This window comes from Erpetoichthys calabaricus, chromosome 6 (genome assembly GCF_900747795.2).
Source record: "Erpetoichthys calabaricus chromosome 6, fErpCal1.3, whole genome shotgun sequence".
In the NCBI taxonomy this organism is placed as follows: Eukaryota; Metazoa; Chordata; class Cladistia; order Polypteriformes; family Polypteridae; genus Erpetoichthys; species Erpetoichthys calabaricus.
This window is the reverse complement of record NC_041399.2, coordinates 162,989,124-163,012,663: the sequence shown is the minus strand read 5'-3', so window position 1 is coordinate 163,012,663 and position 23,540 is coordinate 162,989,124. Positions and strand designations below refer to the sequence as shown.

Genomic DNA, 23,540 nt, shown 5'->3' with positions numbered 1-23,540 from the left:
ATGTTGTGTGGAGTTGATGCTGCTCTGGGTTCAAGTGGTGGATTCTTCATGCATTGGAGTGCACTCTTTCTCTCTGAATTTGCCATTGAATTCCCTGTGTTTTGAGTTATACGGCCACTAATTTCCCTGAGAGAATATACTTTCAGATTAAAGTCTGTCAAATTGTTATTTTTGTCCTTGGTTAAACTCAAAGTATGGAATACAATGAATCCTATGCACATGTGGATTCATTTAATCAGTGCTTTGATGGACATGTAATTAAAAGACTAGTAAAAGTCAGTATTGAACTTACAGAGACAGAATAGGCTAAAAACAGAAGGTATATTTTATTTAGACTGCACTCTGCCTCTCACTTTATCTGTGGAGAATGCCGTATTATGTGAATGCACAAATACAATTGAAAAGTGTGGAAGAACAATCAGTCTTAATGTGCAAATGAAAGAGCTGAAATATAACAAGCAATGTGATTAAATAAATGTAAGTGACTCCTGACCAGTGTAATGAATACTGAAATCCAATGTACACTTGCTTAGCCATAAAGTCAGTCTTACATTTCAAGTGATATGTCTCTCCAGGACACTTAATTTGAATCCCGACCCAATCACCAGGGGCCTCATGTATAAACGGTGCGTATGCACAAAAATGTTGCGTAAGCCCGTTTCCACGCTCAAATCGCAATTTATAAAACCTAAACTTGGCATAAAGCAACGCACATTTTCATGGTAGCTCAAACCCTGGCATACACAAGTTCTCCGCTCGGTTTTGCAAACTGGCAGCACCCAGTGTCAAAGCAATGCTACTGTTCCAGTGTGGTTTCCCTTTCTTTTTCAGATCCACATCCCTGATGCAGCTTTATAAATACATTGAAATTAACCGCATATTGTTTATTAGTTTAAGGCATCTGATTGTAATTAACCTGTAACAATATAATGGTCCACAGAATGGCCAAACTATTCCAAATACCATAGCTGCTTTAGCGTTGTTACTCTCACTGCACCACTTGGAGGAGCTGATCTGAAAGAGAATTATCGGTATACATCATCAAGCACACGCTGCCTCAGCCATTCGCTATTTGAACTGCTCTCATCCGACAAATGCTTCAGAGTCTTTCCTGTACAGACCTCGCAGTTCAGAAACAGTTTCATCCCAAGAACTATAAATGCATTCAATCAGTCCATGAAGTGCTCCTTATAGAACTGTTTGTACTTACAAGTACAATTACCTCACTGTAAACTTGCAATACAATTATAATATTGCACAACCTGCGCCACTTTATAAAGCGTGTATTTACATATTATGACGATATCATTTTTAAGATGAAATGCAGCAAAATATGTTTATTACATTATACAGATAAAATGTTAACGTCATTTAAATAATCTATATTGTTAATAATTAAACATGGGAGGACATGGTGTCGCAGCGCTAGCAACGAGCTGCCACCCAGATTATTCCTGCCTCGCGCTGTATTCTTGCTGGGGCTGGCGTGACACTGCAGAAAGACAGAAGGATAGAATAATTAAACATGTACTACGAAGATATTTCAGTGTTCCTTAAAAGTTTTGAAGAATCTGCGTTCTAAGCTTACAGATGGCTTAACATCTATTACAGAGCTGATTGTGTGGTGATTGGTTACTTGGAGAAAGAAAAGTAAGGACAGGAATTGGAGGTTAGTACGTTTGAAACAGACAGTATTGTTGCAATAAATTATTTCATCGAAGGTCACACACGGCACAGCAAGCATCTTGCGGGAGGCAGGAACAATCTGTGGACGAGGCGCCTGCTCATCACTATCACTGCGCCACCGTATTCCCAGGTTTAATAACATGCTTTAACTCCTATCATCAAAATGATATCACGTATACATCTCAGTATTTTAATTATTCAGAGAGCTGTAATATTATGAATGTAATGGATTCTCTGTCTTGTCGCAGGAAGAGAAAGCCCGTTTAAGAAGCAGGTAGTGCACATAGAGCACATAGAAGATCAAATACAAAACAAAGCATTTAACGTGCTACTTTAGTTACGATGGGATTTGAGAAACTAGTAAATTAAATGATTTTATGATGAAGTTGATGATGTTCTACTTTAATTACAAACTAAACTATGTGATTAAAGTGGAAATTTCGAGATTAAAGTTGACATTTCGTGCTTTTTTCCCCACTGTGTGCCTATTTTTTTTCTCTGTACCCTAATAAGTTTTCATATGACACTCAGACGGTGGGCTACGACTTGCCTTTTCACGGCGACTTTGATATCTGACCGCTTCTTTTTTATTTTGGGCACTGTGCAACTTTGTGAACTTGAACTTTCGAGTTTCTCCGACACTCTGTGTCACTCGATCAACTTCCTTTTGTTGATTCACTATTTAAACCAACAAATAGTAAGTTTTTCCTTGCCTCCACTTGGTATTCGCTGAAATTCTTCTATTTTCCCCTGTGTTTTTGCCATTGTCTTTTCATAGAAGGCTGAGCTTAAGGGCTATTTATATTGATTTCCATATTCAAAGTGGTCTAATTCTGGGAGGAGTTGTGTCGGGACAGCAGGCGCGTGCACATGCGTTACTTTTCACACTGACCGGGATTTATGTAGCTGAAGAATGTGGATGCTGGCATTCGCACAGATTTATGCATCTGGATTTTTTTGCGTGTAAGCACATTTCCGCTTTTGTCCGTACGCCATGTTATAGTGTGAATTCTATGCACATGAGGCCCCAGGTCTGCATGGATTTTTTTTCTCTGGGTACTCCAGTTTTTCTCTTACATACTAAAAACATTCATGTGAGGTTAGTCAGATACTCTAAATTGCCCTGCTAACTTAGTAAAAAAAATCTAAATCTCTAATTATCATGTTTAAATTACTAAAATAAAGGAAAGAAGGGAAAAAAACTTAATAACAAGATAATCAAAAGCAAAAAACTAATTCAAAATTTCAAATGGAAACAAAAGACTAAAATCATAAATTGAAAACACAAAATAATTAAAAGGAATACATTAAGAAGAACTTGTCCAAAGATCATATTCCAGAATGACCAAACCAACATTTTAAAACCTGAATAAGCCAAAACAAAAATGTCAAAACAACACTAAGCTTACAAAAAAAAGAACAGAAAGGGGAGCAGAAGAACAGAGCAAAGAGATAATGTCACAGCACTAAGGCAGCAGCTATCTGGAGATTTATAGCTCAGAGGTAATGCAGTCGAAAAAGAAACAAAGGAAAAGAAACAAAGTATCGTATATACTCATGTATAAGTCAGGTCTTGAAACCTAAAAAACCGATCATAAAATCAGACCCCGACTCATACCCCCGTTCCAAAATCCAACACATAATTTTTTTGTTTTTTTACATCTTCTTGCCTCCTTCAATCTCGCACCAGTTTCTCAGATCATTTAATTTTGTTGCAGCAGTGCAGTTACCAATTTCTTTTGCCACTTCAACGATGTTTAATTTAAAACCAGCTTCATATTTACTTCTGATCAAACGATCCATCATAGACAAGGGTGCTCTTACTATAAAGGTGTATGAGGGTGTGAGATACAAAAACCACAAATCAGTGCAAACGTTGCTTCGGAATAGTTCAGGTATTACCGTGTGGTCATGTAGGCACAATAGAGGGACAGAGAGAGGTTAGGAGCATGTACTGATACAGCACATTGCTGCACCCACATAGGAAAAAAAGGCAGTGTGCTCCGTGGTTCCTCTCTCAGGTGGGCGTTAACATATCATAATCTCTTGGACCAATAGCGTGAGTTTTCCGCATTTGACTTATACGACCGACATTATAAAATAATTATATAATTTTATGTTAAAATCAAGCCCCGACTTATCCGCGAGTATATACGGTACAAAAGAATAATCAAACAAAAGGAAGTGACAAGACCACCTCAAAAACCAAAGTAGCAACCCCAGCTCTACATTTTTCTTAGTATACTACAAGAACATTTCAATCATTATATTTTTTCACTAAACAGCTGGATTATGCTTTCTGTTTGGCATTTTAATTTCGGGATTTTACTTTGGTAGAATTGCCCCAATTAAGTGCCAGCATCATTTGTTTACTTGGTTATCTATGTACAGCCTTGCTTAAATGGCATTTGGTACAGAACTCTTTGTTGCAATAAATTCTATTATACATGTACTAGTAAACTGCATTGAAATTACACCAAATGGTACGTTGCTAACTTTAGCACTGGTACAGAGATTCCTGTCATTTGTTTGTTTATTATTATTATTACTATTTGGTTTTCCTTTATTAAATTATAGTGTTATTTCTTTTAGATTTGTCTGTGTTTCTAGCCTCACTTGTTATGGTTCTGAAGAGTTGAGAAAAAGCAGCCCTCCTTACTCATGACTCTACCTCTCTAATTACACCCTGGTCTTGCAGACTCAGCAGAGTTAGGCTTGGTTTGCACTTGGATGGATGAGATTCTTACCAGGAATACCAACTACTTTGAGCTTCTTCATTTTCTGGTCAGCATGAGGCGATGATTTCCTGTTACTTTCCTCTAGTCAATTCATAAAAAGCCACAATGGAAGATATTAAAAAATAAGATTAGATGAGAAGCAAATAAAACAAATACAAGCCTTTAATTCATAAATGAATATCCATTTAATTTTAAGCAAAAAAGAAGATATGCAAGTTTTTTTTAAATAAAGATTTCATCTTTGCACACTATTATGTTTAAAATAAAATTTAAAAGTGCCTTTAAATAAAGATATTAATATAAACATTAAAGTTTTAGACACTTAAAGTTGAAATTTAAGCACTTTTAATAATAAAATATAAATCTTTAAAAGAGTAGTTTTTGCTTTTTTATATCCTTTTTTATTTTATTGATATATGACATTACAGAGAATAAGACACATATCAGTCAAGAATTCTATTGTACTACATCCCCTACATTTATGTTTCTTATCAATCTAAACATCAATCCTCTGTCCCAGGGGGTTCTTAAAGTTTTTAATCTGTGGACCCAAACATGAAAATCGAAACCCAAGTAGGGGATTATTAACATTGTGACAGTGGAGCCACACACAGACAAATAACAAGGATCACCAACAGAAAACGTTTGTTTCCATTCAAGCATTTCCCTTACATGAATAATTACTAAAAGAGAAAACTGGAAAGCAAATATTTTGTTCATAAAACGTTAAATATCATTGAAAGCAGAATCAATTCCTGAGGTATGCCACTGCTTAGTGTAAGCTTTAGTGAAGCTGAGAGAAATAAATTCTTTACAGTGGGTGCATTACCAGGGTGTGATGATTTTTGATTGGTAACTTAACTTGGTCACTTGACTCATGACGCTAGTCAAGGAATAAAGTAGGCAAAAAGTATTTCATTGATGCAATTAATTAACCTTGTCTAAAATAATGTTAATTACAAAATCTGGGAGTGGTCCCCCCTAGATTTTCTCGTATTCTCAGATATGGGGATGGATATTTGAGGAGTAAACCGCAAGACAATGATTATATTTTTATATTGTTTACATTAAAGAACCACTAACAACAAATCAAATCAAATTAATAATATATTGAACAATTATTATAAAAGTAAAGTTGAATAAATTGGACTCAGCAGCTACATGAATAAAAGGTAAAGTACCACTTCTGGTTAACGCAAATTGCCCAAAAGTTGACAGAAAGCTACATTTTGTACCTAATACTTGTATGCAAATTTGATTGACCTAAGTGAAAGCGTACTCAAGTTATTGTGTTTACATACACACGCACACACACAGAGACATAATTCCAAAAAATGGTATTTTCAGACTCGGGGAGGTTTAAAACGTTGAGATTCATCAAAATTTTGAAATGCGATTTTTGTATACGAGAAAGTCAGGAAGCTCTAAAACGTCGAGATTCATCAAAATCTCGACATTGAATCTATGGACGATTACAATATTGTCCCTATACTTCGTATACAAGAAAATAAAAAAATGAGTTGTACCATTAAATTTACATTCTTCTAAACGAGTTTACAAATTATTCAACATATAACATTTAATTAAATACATAAATAATATACAAATAATTTACCCAGTATTTCAGTTTTATATGGCCTATTCATTTGCTGAATTAACGTCTTTATAGTGTTATCCTCTTACACAAAAATTAAATATTTAATATACAAAAACTTATTTCAAAGTAACTCTGTTCAATTAAAAATGCATACATTTAGTTTTTTTCTTCCACAGGTCCCCGATGTACTAGCAGTGACAATGTCGATAATTTTCCGGTAGCTATTGATATCTTTATTCAAAATCTCTTGAAGCAGAAATCTTGACAACCTTTAAGAAACATCTGTGTGGGATATTGCAACAGCTTAGCTTTTTGCTAAACAAATAGGCTTGCTAGACTGAATGATGTCCTCTCTTTTGTCAACTTTCTTATGTTCAGTAAAATTTTACTTTCAACATTTTAGTGTGCTAAAGGCAAATTCAGATAAAAGTGCATTTTTTTCCATTTTAATTATAAATTTTTAATTTCAAATTTCTCTAAGTGTTAGAGCATTTTTTTTAACAGCACTATGCAAAAGTACCGTAAATACTCACGTATATGTTGAAAAATTTATGCCTTAAAATTCATTCAAAAAAACAGAATCGACTTATCCGCGGGGCAACACAATTGTCCATAGAATTTGAGTAATGACATTGTACACTCAACGCTTCACGGTGTTAAGTCACCGGTCATCTGCCGTTTCCCATGGTCTTTGAAATAATTATAAGCCAGCAATACTATTGCTAATTAGCTAGTTTTTTTCTAATTTCATTAAATAATTCTTTAAACTGTGAAATACTTGAATTTGAGCATTAGCTTTTGCAGGTTTTGGATAACAAATATACCATTAGCTGCCACGTGCAACCAGATTTGGAATCAAAAGAACCAAGGCAACACACGCTATCAATGCGATGCAAGCTCAGCCCGCGATTCAAAAAATTTCTCTGTCTACCTGTTTGTCTCGTCTGACAGTAGCTGAAAAGCAGCATCAGGAGAGAGCAGCCTGAAGTAGTCCAGCAGCGGGTGATCTGTTGTGTCCAACAGCAAGCCATGCTGTCTTGTGAACTCCGGTAGCCAGTTCGGCTCCCACGGATCAATGTCTGGGTATTCCTCCCACGCGAACCTTGCCGTAGCTGCATCGGCTGTGCGAATGCGTTCAGCTGGCAGCCGATCAGCTGGCGCGGCATCGGCTGGTGCCCGATCAGCTGATGCCGGCTTCTCACTCTCTTGCTTGATTCCTGATCACTGTCAAAAAAATCCAATTCTGAAAAATCAGAGTCTGAATCAGCGATAATGTGCAAAACATCGTCTGCCGAGTGTTTTCTTTTCTGCACTCGCTTCGCTCCCTTGTGACATATCGACGCCATCTTGCCTTTGTTTACATTTCGCAACTCACGCACACCCAAGGATTTCACCCTATTGCTCGATTCCTGATCACTGTCAATAAAATCCGATTCTGAAAAATCAGAGTCCGACTCAGCGATAATGTGCAAAACATCGTCTGCCGAGTGTTTTCTTTTCTGCACTCGCTTTGCTCCCTTGTGACATATCGACACCCTCTTGCCTTTGTTTACATTTCGCAACTCACGCACACCCAAGGATTTCACCCTCTTGCTCGATTCCTGATCACTGTCAATAAAATCCAATTCTGAAAAATCAGTCCAACTCAGCGATAATGTGCAAAACATTGTCTGCCGAGTGTTTTCTTTTCTGCACTCGCTTTGCTCCCTTGTGACATATCGACGCCCTCTTGCCTTTGTTTACATTTCACAACTCACGCACACCCAAGGATTTCACCCTCTTGCTCGATTCCTGATCACTGTCAATAAAATCCAATTCTGAAAAATCAGAGTCCAACTCAGCGATAATGTGCAAAACATTGTCTGCCGAGTGTTTTCTTTTCTGCACTCGCTTTGCTCCCTTGTGACATATCGCTGCCCTCTTGCCTTTGTTTACATTTCGCAACTCACGCACACGCAAGGATTAATTGCCGAGTCAACGAGTCTAGCATTTCTCCAAGCACAGAGGGAATGCCTGTGATGTGACAGTGAGTTTTGTTGCCATTAACAGCTGATTGTCGCCCTCTATCTCTGATAGCTGTCAAGTTTTACCCTCGACTTATACGCGGGTCATAACAAATTTTGTAATTTTCAGCTTAAACAATACACTCGACTTATCTGCGAGATTGACTAATACGTGAGTATCTACGGTAAGTATGGCAATGCTTGTGCACTGTACGTTTGCCCTTGTAGATGCAGTACCTTGGTGCCCGGCAGGTACTTTGTTTCCAGTGTACCTATAATTCCACAAGACATCACAGCAAACTTTCTGCTGCAAAGCAAATTAACATTTGAATATTGCTCTTCCATAGAATTATACAAATGAGGCTACAAAAACAGATAAACAAGAAAAACTATGAATGAAAGTTAAATCTAGTAAAGACAAGAGTATTCAATACATTGCAAATTATAAAGAAATAATAAGTGGGGAAGAATAAGGATGAATACAAAAGAGTCGGCAGATGAAAATCAAGGGAAAAAAGCTGAGCTTCCATGAAACTTCACATACGGACATAAAGGCAACGTTTCAGACAGAATGGCCAACAAAGCTAAATAAATCCCAGCTAACAGAAGACTTTGTAAATGGATTCAACACGTTTAAATTGTGATGCTCTCTCTCTTTTTTACTTTTCTTCTTTAAATTTTGCCACAGTCTCATCATGCCAGCCAAATGGAAAACGATCACAGCAACAGGTCCTGGTCTTGTATCGACTGTCATGCGACTCATAAGGTAAGTGGCAGTCCAGTCTCCTAATTTCTGAATGGCACTGGTAGGTGTTGGGAATGCAGTCCCAATGTTTAAAGACTGAAAGCAAACAATATTAAAATAAACCGAAATTACTGAAATTAAATTATGTTTCTTCTCAATAAAACAGCCTAACGAAAACCTTTCTCTGGTCTTACTACACATACACCATAGTGGGATTCATTGAAGCACTGTGGGCTTCAGGTCAGGTCCATTCCCAGTGGGCTAAAATATGAGGTCAATTCTTATATTTTCTGTGCCTTAAATGTTTCCTGTAATGTTCAGTTTACCTCATCAAAAAGCACAAACTTTAAAATTAATAACATTGTTGTGCTTGTTTCATATGTTTGAATTCATCTATGATTGAGTTGCTTTGTGTAAATATATCCACTTAAAAGTAGTTGTAAAATGATTGACTTTTCTTTTTTATTTTGGAAAGAAGCAAGGATTCAAACTGTTCATCTTCAAAGTGTAAACAGAAAAAGGCTAGATAAAGAAGGAGTGTATTTATTGTGACTAGCGGGAGTGCCACGCATCAGTGGTTTACCCAGGGTGGTCTAACTCAATAATAATTCACTCTCTGTTTCTACCTTGCACTATATAAGAACATTAAAGGAATTATTAACCATTTTGGCTATTTGAGTTTGGCTCATCTCATTTTCTTTTGTTCAGTACAGTAAGAGAAGCTTTGAAAGATCAAAATTATAAACTCAATCCTCACTCTGTTGTGATTAGTTTGCATTCCTGTTGAAAAAAATAATTATTCCTAATATGCATAATGCCAATAAAAGTGTATAGATGTGGCCTGCAAAGGTCTCCTTTCTTCATGTGGGATGAGTTCCTTCATTTTGACTAATTGTGATATAAAAACTGGAGGATCACTGTGAAAGTTCGCCCTTTTCAATGCCACTATGTTCATTCACTTTCTGTTGTCCTACCTGAGGTGTTTTCTGAGTTGTAAACCCGCTCTTGCTGCTAAGCTTCGTAAATAGGAAAGAACAAGAGATAGATAGATAGATAGATAGATAGATAGATAGATAGATAGATAGATAGATAGATAGATAGATAGATAGATAGATAGATAGATAGATAGATAGATAGATAGATACTTTATTAATCCCAATGGGAAATTCACATTCTTCAGCAGCAGCATACTGATACAATAAATAATATTAAATTAGAGAATGATAATAATGCAGGTGAAAAACAGACAATAACTATGTATAATGTTAAATGTTAACGTTTACCCCCCGGGTGGAATTAAAGAGTCGCATAGTTTGGGGGAGGAACGATCTCCTCAATCTGTCAGTGGAGCAGGACAGTGACAGCAGTCTGTCGCTGAAGCTGCTCTTCTGTCTGGAGATGATACTATTAAGTGGATGCAGTGGATTCTCCATAATTGATAGGAGCCTACTGAGCGCCCGTCGCTCTGCCACAGATGTTAAACTGTCCAGCTCCATTCCAACAATAGAGCTTGCCTTCCTCACCAGTTTGTCCAGGCGTGAGGCGTGTTTCCTCTTAATGCTGCCTCCCCAGCACACCACTGCGTAGAAGAGGGTGCTCGCCACAACTGTCTGATAGAACATCTGCAGCATCTTATTGCAGATGTTGAAGGACGCCAGCCTTCTAAGGTAGTATAACCGGCTCTGTCCTTTCTTGCACAGCGCATCAGTATTGGCAGTCCAGTCTAATTTATCATCCAGCTGCACTCCCAGATATTTATAGGTCGGCACCATCTGCACACAGTCACCTTTGATGATCACTGGGTCTATGAGGGGTCTGGGCCTCCTAAAATACACCACCAGCTCTTTGGTTTTGCTGGTGTTCAGGTTTAGGTGGTTTGAGTCGCACCATTTAACAAAGTCATCGATTAGGTCCCTATACTCCTCCTCCAGCCCATTCCTGATGCAGCCCACGATAGCAGTGTCATCAGCAAACTTTTGCACGTGGCAGGACTCTGAGTTGTATTGGAAGTCCGATGTATATAGGCTGAACAGGACCGGAGAAAGTACAGTCCCCTGTGGCGCTCCTGTGTTGCTGACCACAATGTCAGACATGCAGTTTCCAAGACGCACATACTGAGGTCTGTGATTAAGATAGTCCAGGATCCATGCCACTAGGTATGAATCTAATCCCATCTCTGTCAGCTTGTCCCTAAGGAGCAGAGGTTGGATTGTGTTGAAGGCGCTAGAGAAGTCTAGAAACATAATTCTTACAGCACCACTGCCTCTGTCCAAGTGAGAGAGGGATCGGTGTAGCATATAGATGTTGGCATCCTCCGCTCCCACCTTCTCCTGATATGCAAACTGCAGAGGGTCAAGGGCGTGTTGAACCTGTGGCCTAAGGTGGTGAAGCAGTAGCCTCTCCATGGTCTTCATCACATGTGATGTCAGAGCAACAGGCCGAAAGTCATTCAGCTCACTAGGACGTGATACCTTTGGGACTGGGGTGATACAAGATGTTTTCCAAAGCCTCGGGACTCTCCCCTGTTCCAGGCTCAGGTTGAAGATGCGCTGTAGAGGACCCCCCAGCTCCGATGCACAGACCTTCAGCAGTCGTGGCGATACTCCATCTGGACCCGCTGCTTTGCTGGCACGAAGTCTCCTCAGCTCTCTGCTCACTTGCGCTGTTGTAATTATGGGTGGGGATGTCTTTCCTATGCTAGTATCAGCAGAAGGATGTGTGTGGTGGTGAGCAGAATTCATTTCCTCTATTTATCTCTTCTTGTGGAGACTTCACTGCTACGATCAGAGTGTGGACAGAGCTATTCAGTAGTTAAGCAGTGAGTTACCCAACTATATAACCTACAAGTAAAGTGTTTATAAAACAAGAAACACTGCAAAAGAATGAGCGACTCAGCTAAATTTTAATGTGGATACAAGCAGATCAGACTCTTTTGTATCCCAACAACTTCAATGGCCCAGGCAGTCCTTAGGAATCCTGGTTATGTTCTTCTTTTTTCAGCTAGTAAAGGATCAACATTTCCTAATGGTTTTGTAATTCTTCTAGGACAATAGTTCAGAGCATCATTCCGAACATAGCAAAGCTGTTCCTGAAGCCTGGATGTGTCGCTGCTTCAAAGCACACATTGCTGGAAATGAAAGCCATGAAGTTCCACACAAAGGCAATTCCTCAAAGGTAATGTTGAGTCAGCTGGATAAACGCCATTCTTTGAGTTTTCCGTCATTGGTTTGTAAAATTTTCTACTTATGCACATATTTTCTGAATCCACTTCATTTGCAGGGTATTTCTTGGCTACATGGGTTAATGGCTGTCTGACAATATTTGTACAGTGGCCACAAACATAAAAGCAAAAAAGATAGCAAAAAATTATGAGTGGTCGCCCCTAGACTTTCTCATATACTAAGATATGGGGATGGATATTTAAGGAGTAAACCACAAGACAATGATTATATTTTTACAGTATATTATGTATATTAAAGAACCATCAACAACAAATCAAATCAAATCAAATCTAAACTAATAAAAGGCAAAGCCCTCACTGACTCACTGACTGACTGACTGACTCACTCATCAGTAATTCTCCAACTTCCCGTGTAGGTGGAAGGCTGAAATTTGGCAGGCTCATTCCTTACAGCTTACTTACAAAAGTTAGGCAGGTTTCATTTCGAAATTCAAAGCGTAACGGTCATAACTGGAACCTATTTTTTGTCCATATACTGTAATGGACGGGGGCGGAGTCGCGTATCGCGTCATCACGCCTCCTACGTAATCACGTCAAACGCCTTGGGGCCGATCTGGAAGAAGGTAGCACAGCGTCTTGATTTAAACGATTCCATGTCTTGGTGGGTTTAATACTGTGTAAGCATACATATTAACACATGTGCAATTAAACGTGTGCATTTACGGGGTGATTTCTCAGGCTTAAAAGCTCGCCTTTTATTAAAAAAGTAAATGCAAACTGTTTTCATTCTGAAGGGCACAAACCACGGTGGATTTTGTAATGATAGTTGATTAGTAAGGTCTATTAAGGGATACTTACAGAATGATTAGTAATGCCTGTGAATGCCGATGCAAGTAGGAGAATGGGCGTGAACTAAAGAACGAGTAGTACCATATACAGTAAATGTCTCTAAAGTCTGTCTATTAAAAAGTTATTATATCTTTCAATCCTGTGTATTGATTAAACTACGAACCTAACAAGATCACTACATGGTGTCAGAAGTGGCGGATTGGAAGAGGAATGTGAAGAAGAGGTTCAGCTTTTGAACGAGTCTCGTGTCTGTGAGTAACCCGAAAACTTGGTCAGAAAGTGCTAATACGTTCTAGCAAAAGAGAAAAAAAAATATGGAAGGATTACAGCCCCCACCAAATCTCCAGTTAAAGGGAAATGTAGCTGAAAATTGGAAAAGATTTAAACAGAGATTCGAGTTGTATCTTGCTGCGATTGAAGCAGATAGGAAAAGTGAAAAAATGAAAGCGTCTATGCTTCTACATGTAATTGGCGAAGAGGCGCTAGAGGTGTATAACAATTTTCAGTTTGAAAAAGATGGAGACAATGTGAAATTGAACAAAATAGTTGAAAAATTCGAAGCGTATTGCAACCCAAAGCGCAATGTGACGTTTGAGCGTCACAAGTTTTTTACATGTTTCCAGAAAAGCGGCGAAACAATAGACCAGTATGTCACGGAATTGCGTAATAGGAGCTGTTCTAAGAAGAAACCGTCGAGACATCAAAGGACCAATAACCTCTAATCAGAACAGTAACACCAGCGAAACAAATATTAACGAGAAAACAAGTATAAATCAGGAAAGAACATCTCAACTGCAAACACAATTAACCAGAAGATCAAAACGTCAAGTAAAACCACCAGAACGACTCATTGAGACATGTTGACGATTAAAGGAACATTTTCAATTAAGAAATGCTGAATTCCTTTAACAGTTGTGCTTTTTATACATAGTTTGAATGCTGGATGTATGCCTGAAATGTTCTGGATAGTTCAGTTGTTTGAAGTGATAAAGTTTATCGAAGTAGCATTTGAAATGTATAACATTACTAAGCTTATAAGTACTGTCTTACTTCTCTTTAAGAAAGGAAGGTGTAATGATACTTGATTTAAACGATGCCATGTCTTGGTGGGTTTGCGTAGCTTATTGTCAATATCTTTACACCTGTTTTTAAGACTTATTGACTGAAACGGGCTTTCACTGTATCGCGGGTTTTTTAAATACAAGTGATCGCCCGCCTATCGCGGAAGTTAGTTCTAGACCCATCAGTGATAGGTGAAAATCCGCGATATAGAAAGACCATATAAATAAACATTTTTATAGTTTAAGCCTTAAAATACCCATCCCACACGCTTTAAACACATGTAAACTTATAAAACACACTTAGTTAACACATATGATATGTGGATGTCGGACTAAGGATATGAGTAACATCTCTCTATTATAAAACATTTTAAGTTCATGCAAGACAAGGCAGTGAGACAGGAAAACAGCTGCTGTACAGGCTTATTGACACGCAGAGCGACAAGCAGCACAAAGTCCACTTCTCCTTAGCGTGCATTCAGCAAGCCTGCTCCCCCCCCCCCCCCCTTCACAACGCGAAGTGGCAGGAGCGTACCGCGCCTCGGAGAGGGGGGTTTGAGCGAACGTGCGTTCAGCCCTCACACACCCACTCCTCCTCCTCCTTCAGAACGCGCAAAGCGACAAGCAGGCATTTTGGCAGAAGCAGCACAAAGTCCACCTCTGCTTAATGTGCGTTCACCTGCCCCCCTCTTCACAAAGCGAGTGGCAGACACATCAACGTCTGATCGCTGCGTGTAGTGTTGCTCTGCGGTGTTAAGCGTGTAGAAAGTGTTTAAGAGCATAGGAAGTGTTTATAAGAGTGTGGGAAAGGTTAAAAAGAGAGACAGAAAGGTTTATAAGAGTGTGGGAAGGGTTTATAAAGCCTTAAAATATATATAAATCATAAAATAAATATAGGTCGGTACTTCGCAGATTTTCACTTATCACAGGGGGCTCTGAAACGTAACCCCCGCGATAGGTGAGGGATGACTGTATTTCTGTTTTATTTAAACCTTTTAAGTTCGTATGCATAGCCCCATTTGGCTGTTTTAGTTTTTTTTTCTTTCTTCAGTAATATTTAATCTCCTTAAAGAAAAACAACATATGCATTTTTCTTTTTTTGTATCTCTTTAGTAATATTTTAGTGTAAAAGGATAACCAGTATTTAAACCTTTTATGTTACTTTATAAAGTTATTTTACACAATCTTGAAAAAATAATAAGAAAGCTACATATTTTGGCAGCTGCTGCTTTAATTTTCAATGAAATGAAAAAAGCTCTCCAAGAGAAAACCTCAATGAAGAAGAAACAGTTTGCACTATCTAAAAAGGAGAAACCCTCATTTATAAAGGTTTGCTGCAGATGACTTAACTGAAAATAAATGAATGGTTCCTATGTGTATAATACATATTTATCTATTTTACTTATACCTTTATTCCAGCAACTTGCAACATCTGAGGTACAATTTGTTACATTACTTTTGTTTCTTGCAGCACAGGCAGGTGAAGTGACTTCCTCAGGGTCACACAGTGGTGTCAGTACCAGGATTTGAACTGACAAGCTCCGGGTTTGCTGAAATATTACTGAAGAAAGAAAAAAAACGAAAACGGGCAAATAGGGCTATGCATAAAGATGTCCATCCATCCATTATCCAACCCGCTATATCCTAAATACAGGAGCCAATCCCTGCCAACACAGGGCACAAGGCAGGAAACAAACCCCGGGCAAGGTGCCAGCCCACCGCAGGGCGCACACACCCACACACACCCACACACCAGGGACAATTTAGAATCGCCAATGCACCTAACCTGCATGTCTTTGGACTGTGGGAGGAAACCGGAGTACCCGGAAGAAACCCAGACAGACATGGGGAGATCATTCAAACTCCACGCAGGGAAGCGAACCCGGGTCTCCTAACTGGCACCTTTCACTGCGCCACCATTCTGCCCGCATACAAACTTAAAAGGTTTAAATAAAACAGAAATATATACCTTTATTTTTACTTCCTTAACTTGTGGAGGGTGTATCTTGTAGCAAAGCCCTAAGTTTTTTCATGAAAGCCCCTTTCAGTCAATAAGCCTTAAAAACAGGTGTACAGCTAAACATGCAGCACCGCTATTCAATTACACATGCCTAACGCCTCTCCTAAGGGGACATACTGTGGGATCTGGGCATCAGTCAAAGCACCAATCACAGGCCCGATTAGAAAGCGGGAAGCTGTGATTTGTCGTCTCCCTCCCATGTAACAATCACAGCCCGTGTTACAACACACTATGTATGTATGTATATATGTATATATGTATATGTGTGTGTTTATGTGTGTGTGTATTTGTATGTGTATATATATATGTATATATATGTGGATGTGTATATGTATGTATATATATATATATATATATATATATATATATATATATATATATATATATATATATATATATATATATATGTATATATATGTATATGTAGATATGTGTATATGTAGATATGTGTATATATGTATATATGTATATGTATATATATGTTTACATAACCTCTTTAACACACTACTTCTCCGCTGCGAAGCGCGGGTATTTTGCTAGTCTATATATAAAAGCCAAACATCACTGACTCACTCATCACAAAATATCCCGAACCATGAGGACTTGGGAACTTGGAATTTGGAATGTAGGTTACACTTGGCCCATAGGTGGTCACTAAGAAACGGTTTTAAAAATTTTGTGGTCCAAGCGCGTTCTGTCTGTATGTCTGTCAGCTTTTCACGAGAGAATTACTTAACGGATTTAGATCTGGTTGTTTTCCATAATTTGGTTGAACTTTCCAGTTGATTTTACAACTTCTCTCATCGCGGTAAGTACCACAATTCACTTGCGGTACCACTGTATTTATGCAAATCCAACAGTGTTGCTCTTGGCCGAGAGCAGGGGGGGCAGGGCCTTCCTCATTCACTCGCCAGCCTCTGTTCGAATTGGTCTACATCTCGCCATGTGTTGGAGTGCACCTTGCCTCCGCTTAGCTAGCGATACCTGTTTGTTAAACAGACATTATCATCTACAGATTGTTAAGGAGTAACGTGTGACGTTTTTGAGAGAGAGATCAGAGCTCCATGTGTTTTAGAGGGTAGCTGCTGACAAATCCCAATACAGATTCCAATAACAAGGTCAAAACACAGAGGAAATTATCAAAAAATCCAGAAAAATCAAACAGAATATAGAATTTACAAAAAGCACAAAAACTCACCACTCCTTAGTGAATACAAAATGATCTGCCAGGAACTGTGGGAGACCCTCTGGATATATAAGGCAGAGGATAGTTCCTGGCAGTGATTGGTAGTTGACCCCGTCTCTTGGGGGACCACCCACAAAACACAAGGCACTTAAAAAAGGCAATTGTAATATAGCAAAATCAAAACAAATAACAATTCAAATAAATAACAAAAGTAAAAATGAACACCAAGGACATGACCCCTAGGCTAGGGAGGACCATGGCTAAAATATAACATTTGCCTGAATTTTTTGGCAGTTGTCTAACATAGGTACTCTGGAGCACTCCTCTCAAACTAATTCTATTTTTATCACTCTTATTTACATCACTGAGAAAGAGTGTTACATATGCTACATATTTTCCACATGAAGACACACTGAAATGCACCACAGTGCAAAGCAAAAAGAAAACTGAATACACATGGTTACCTAGCAACCATTCCTTCCTGTTTCTTGATTGGTGCAGATTTAAGTGAGGATATTCACACTGCAAGTGCTGTGGGGCTTTTAGTATCATTACGGTCACAGACGCATCTATAGGATTATAAGCATCAAGATTGTCATCAATTGGCAAAGCGGGCATTATACTACCAGGACAACCACATCCTGGCACCAGTAAATGTGACAGGAAATGAGTCTGGTAATTTTTTTTCTTCATTAACTTCATTAAAGCACTAAATAACAAGCAGATGCATGTGAAATGCAGGATAAACAACTTCCAGAAGAGGCTGAACACCATTATTCCTATCTCATTGACACAAATGTCACTGGACGTAAAACACCATTTATTGTGTACATTTGTTTGCTTTGATGAGAATTTAATTTAATGTAAATGATTCATTTAATCATAGCGAGGAGAGTGTGTTGAGCAGATGGAAAGAATACTTTGAGAGGCTGATGAATGAAGAGAATGAGAGAGAGAAGAGGTTGGATGATGTGGTGATAGTGATTCAAGAAGTGCAATGGATTAGCAAGGAGGAAGTAAGGATAGTTATGAAAAGGATGAAAAATGGAAAGGCTGTTGGTCCAGATGACTTACCTATGGAAGCATGGAGGTGTTTAGGAGAGATGGCAGTGGAGTTTTTAACCAGATTGTTTAATGGAATCTTGGAAAGTGAGAGGATGCCTGAGGAGTGGAGAAGAAGTGTACTTAATATTTAAGAATAAGGGGGATGTGCAGGACTGCAATAACTAAAGGGGGATAAAATTGATGAGCCACAGCATGAAGTTATGGGAAAGAGTAGTGAAAGTTAGGTTAAGAAGTGAGGTGATGATTAGTGAGCAGCAGTATGGTTTCATGCCAAGAAAGAGCACCACAGATGCAATGTTTGCTCTGAGGATGTTGATGGAGAAGTTTAGAGAAGGCCAGAAGGAGTTGCATTGCGTCTTTGTGGACCTGGAGAAAGTATATGACAGGGTGCCTCGAGAGGAGCTGTGGTATTGTTTGAGGAAGTCGGGTGTGGCAGAGTAGTACGTAAGAGTTGTACAGGATATGTACGAGGGAAGTGTGACAATGGTGAGGTCTGCGGTAGGGGTGACGGATGCATTCAAGTTGGAGGTTGGATTACATCAGGGATCGGCTCTGAGCCCTTTCTTGTTTACAATGGTGATGGACAGGTTGACAGACGAGATTAGACAGGAGTCCCCGTGGACTATGATGTTTGCTGATGACATTATGATCTGTAGCGACAGTAGGGAGCAGGTTGAGGAGACCCTGGAGAGGTGGAGATATGCTCTAGAAAGGAGAGGAATGAAGGTCAGTAGGAACAAGACAGAATACATGTGTGTAAATGAGAGGGAGGTAAGTGGAATGGTGAGGATGCAAGGAGTAGAGCTGGCAAAGGTGGATGAGTTTAAATACTTGGGATCAACAGTAAAGAATAATGGGGATTGTGGAAGAGAGGTGAAAAAGAGAGTGCAGGCAGGTTGGAATGGGTGGAGAAGAGTGTCAGGAGTAATTTGTGACAGACAGTTATCAGCAAGAGTAAAAGGGAAGGTCTACAGGATGGTAGAGAGACCAGCTATGTTATATGGGTTGGAGACGGTGGCACTGACAAGAAAGCAGGAGACAGAGCTGGAGGTGGCAGAGTTAAAGATGTTAAGATTTGCACTGGGTGTGAAGAGGATGGATAGGATTAGAAATGAGTACATTAGATGGTCAGCTCAAGTTGGACGGTTGGGAGACAAAGTCAGAGAGGCGAGATAGCGTTGGTTTGGACATGTGCAGAGGAGAGATGCTGGGTATATTGGGAGAAAGATGCTAAGGATAGAGCTGCCAGGGAAGAGGAAAAGAGGAAGGCCTAAGCGAAGGTTTATGGATGTGGTGAGCGAGGACATGCAGGTGATGGATGTAACAGAGAAAGATGCAGAGGACAGAAAGATATGGAAGAACATGATCCACTGTGGCAACCCCTAAAGAAGAAGAAGAAGATTAGTCAGAATGCTCATTTTCACAATAGGTGTGCTTAGCTGAGGCAGTGATAATAAGTGAAACAAATTCAAAGACTAAAACCATCTAGTAGACCCTTTGTAAATTGCCTGTTTAAAATGTGTTATTCATGCTTATGTCAGGTTTTCCTGTGGTACCAGCTCAGTACATTAACTACTCACTCCCTTCTAGTAGGTGACATATTCTGCTTCCAGTTAACAATTGTAACAACAGAGCACCTTCATAACAGTCCTCAATATCCAGAATGACCCCAAGAATGCTAAAGATATACAAAGGTCAAGATAAAAAGACAAGAATACAAAGTACAAATAAATAACACTTGTGGACCTGTCTGGGACACCTTTTTATGGAAATAGTGTGACTTATTCACTTGCCTGCTTCCACAGGATTTCCTGTCTCACTCCCTGACTCCCTCATTTTCTTTATTTACCCTGCTGTTCTCCATCACCAAGGTGAACTTTGCCCCAACTTTCCTCTCCATTCTTAACCCTTGTAGTGGCACCACTTCAGGCCAAGTCCTGGAATCACTTTCTGGGTTGGGATCACCGTATTTATATTTCTATTTAAACATCCTTTAATGACTATGACAATTTGAAATTATCATAACACCTACAACCTCTGGCCAGTCACTCTAGAAATTCAACGTTGCTTCAGCTTTTCCATCTACAGACTCATCAGCAACTGAAAAATATTTGGCAATGCAGATGACTAGTTCTGAAACATTTAAACTGAGCAATACTTTTAAAATAAAATAATTATGAAAAGGCCTTAGTGGTAAATGGCTGGCTCCCACCCTCTTTGGTATCTCCAGTTGTACTAAAGGAGTATTTTTCTAAAGCAGTAGTGCTTGTTCAGGCTTATAACAGACTCATCATATATAAAGATGAAGAAAGGGACCACATATTTATAGAAGAATTTGTGAGCAATCAGTTGTGACAAGAAGATAAGAACAAAAAATCCAATTTAAAAAGATGAGGTTAATTTTCAATGAATGTCCACAGATGCTGCCATGTGGGGTTCCAGCTCCCGTACCTTTGAGCTAGATTAAGGTGGTTTGAAAATAGACAGATGGATGGATGTTTGGTTTTCCATTTCTCTCCTATTCTTCCATATTACCTATCACTCCAGCTTCAGGTTACAAATGAGAAGTTTGGCTAATCTAGATATAAATGGGTGATGGGATCAGCTAAGGCAGGGGTCTCCAACACGTCGCTCATGAGCTACCGGTAGCTTGCAACCCCTTTCCAAGTAGCTCGCCAAAGGGTTAATGAATCCTACATAAATTTGAAAACTTGATTAGTCAAATTAGGGATGGGCGATCTTTCCAAAAAATCATATCACGATCCTTTTAACACAAAAAAACAATCCACAATCTGAATTGCAATCTATCTTTTCAATGTGGCATACACTTAAGAGAATATCTGGACTCAGCTAGACCCAAGTAACACTTTATTTTACATATCAAACAAAAAGTTGAATTCAATTGTTCTCTCGTTCACTAGCTAAGCAGAGATAAGGAACATGCCCCGAAGCCGGCGATTGAGTGAGGAAGACCCCCCTCCCTCCCCTCGGCCTGCTGCGTGTTTCACCGGATTCGCGCAAATAAATTGGCACCGCAAGTTAACTATGATACATAGCGAAATGAGAGAAGTTGCAAAATCAACCGGAATGTTCAAGCAAATTATACAGAAAAACCTTATCTAAATCCGTTAAGTAGTTCTCTCGTAAAAAGCAGACAGACAGACGGAGAGATATTGGATTTTATATATTACTAGCAAAATACCCGCGCTTCGCAGCGGAGAAGTAGTGTGTTAAAGAGGTTATGTAAACATATATATATACATAAACATATATACTTATATACATATCTACATATACACATATCTACATATATACATATATATATATATATACATATAGACATCCACATATATATACATATATCAACATATATATACACATACATATACACACATACATACATACACACATATATATATATATATATATCCATCCATTTTCCAACCCGCTGAAACCGAACACAGGGTCACGGGGGTCTGCTGGAGCCAATCCCAGCCAACACAGGGCACAAGGCAGGAACCAATCCCGGGCAGGGTGCCAACCCACCGCAGGACACACACAAACACACCCACACACCAAGCACACACTAGGGCCAATTTAGAATCGCCAATCCACCTAACCTGCATGTCTTTGGACTGTGGGAGGAAACCGGAGCGCCCGGAGGAAACCCACGCAGACACGGGGAGAACATGCAAACTCCACGCAGGGAGGACCCGGGAAGTGAACCCAGGTCCCCAGGTCTCCCAACTGTGAGGCAGCAGCGCTACCCACTGCGCCACCGATATATATATATATATATATATATATATATAGCAAAATACCCGCGCTTTGCAGCGGAGAAGTAGTGTGTTAAAGAGGTTATGAAAAAAAAAAAGGAAACATTTTAAAAATAACGTAACATGATTGTCAATGTAATTGTGTTGTCATTGTTATGAGTGTTGCTGTCTTTTATATATATAATATACACAGACACACACACATAAACATATATATACATATAGATATATATATACATATCTACATATACACATATCTACATATACATACGTATATACACATCCACATAAACATATATATACATATACAAATTTACATATCTACATATACATATATAGACATACATATATACATACATACATTCACATATATATATATATATATATATATATACATATATATATATATATATATATATACATATATATACATATATATATATATATATATATATATATACTGTATATATACATATATACTTAGTGGCTCCTGTATTTAGGATATAGCAGGTTGGATAATGGACGGATGGACATTTGTATGCATAGCCCCATTTGCCCGTTTTCGTTTTTTTTCTTTCTTCAGTAATATTTCAGCAAACCCGGAGCTTGTCAGTTCAAATCCTGGTACTGACACCACTGTGTGACCCTGAGGAAGTCACTTCACCTGCATGTTGTGCAAAAAACAAAAGTAATGTAAGAAATTGTACCTCAGATGTTGTAAGTTGGTGGAATAAAGGCATAAGTAAAATAGATAAATATGTATTATACACATAGGAACTATTTATTTATTTTCAGTTAAGTCATCTGCAGCAAACTTTTATAAATGAGGGTTTCTGATTTTTAGATAGTGCAAACTGTTTCTTCTTTATTGACGTTTTGTCTTGGAGAGCTTTTTTCATTTTATTGAAAATGAAAGCAGCAGCTGCCAAAATATGTAGGTTTTTTATTAATTTTTCAACATTGTGTAAAATAAATGTATAAAGTAACATAAAAAGTTTAAATACTGGTTATTCTTTTACACTAAAATATTACTACAGAGATTGAAAAAAAGTAAAATGGATATGTTCTTTTTCTTTAAGGAGATTAAATATTACTGAAGAAAGAAAAAAAAAAATTAAACAGCCAAATGGGGCTATGCATACGAACTTAAAAGGTTTAAATAAAACAGAAATATATATTTTATTTTTACTTGCTTAACTTGTGGAGGGTGTATCCTGTAGCAAAGCCCTAACTTTTTTCGTGAAAGCACGTTTCAGTCAATAAGTGTTAAAAAAACGTGTAAAGATATTGACAATAAGCTAAGTCATCTGCAGCAAAGTTTTATAAATGAGGGTTTCTCCTTTTTAGACAATAAGCTACGCAAACCCAGGAAGACATGGAATCGTTTAAATCAAGTATCATTACATGTTCCTTTCTTAAAGAGAAGTAAGGCAGTACTTATAAGCTTACATATTTATATATAGACATACATATATATATATATATATCTATATCCGAAGCCGTGCAAGCACACTCTTTTGAGAATGCAACGTATAGTTGTACAGAAGAAAAGCAATCTTGCCTGAAATGAATGGCAACCTTTTGTAGGTCTATGAAGTTAATTTAAACTTTAGGTTTACGCGGTGCTTTCTTT

The 23,540-nt window shown here is 38.4% G+C and overlaps 2 protein-coding genes across 14 annotated transcripts in view; one reads left to right on the top strand and one right to left on the bottom strand.

The window, feature by feature from the left end:
- Positions 1-1,423, bottom strand: part of myd88 (MYD88 innate immune signal transduction adaptor) — a 399,089-nt gene extending 397,666 nt beyond the window's left edge. Inside the window, exon 1 of the mRNA XM_051929343.1 lies at positions 1,412-1,423. The gene's annotated coding sequence lies outside the window, so the exon portion shown is untranslated. The remainder of the gene's footprint in view (positions 1-1,411) is intronic.
- LOC114653647 (repetin-like) overlaps positions 1-23,540 on the top strand; it is a 77,345-nt gene that overhangs the window by 36,721 nt on the left and 17,084 nt on the right. For all 13 annotated transcript variants that reach the window (XM_028804076.2, XM_028804078.2, XM_051929342.1 and 10 more), the window contains 2 exons: positions 8,713-8,790; positions 11,815-11,943. In XM_028804076.2, coding sequence (XP_028659909.1) covers positions 8,713-8,790; positions 11,815-11,943 — 207 coding nt within the window. The remainder of the gene's footprint in view (positions 1-8,712; positions 8,791-11,814; positions 11,944-23,540) is intronic.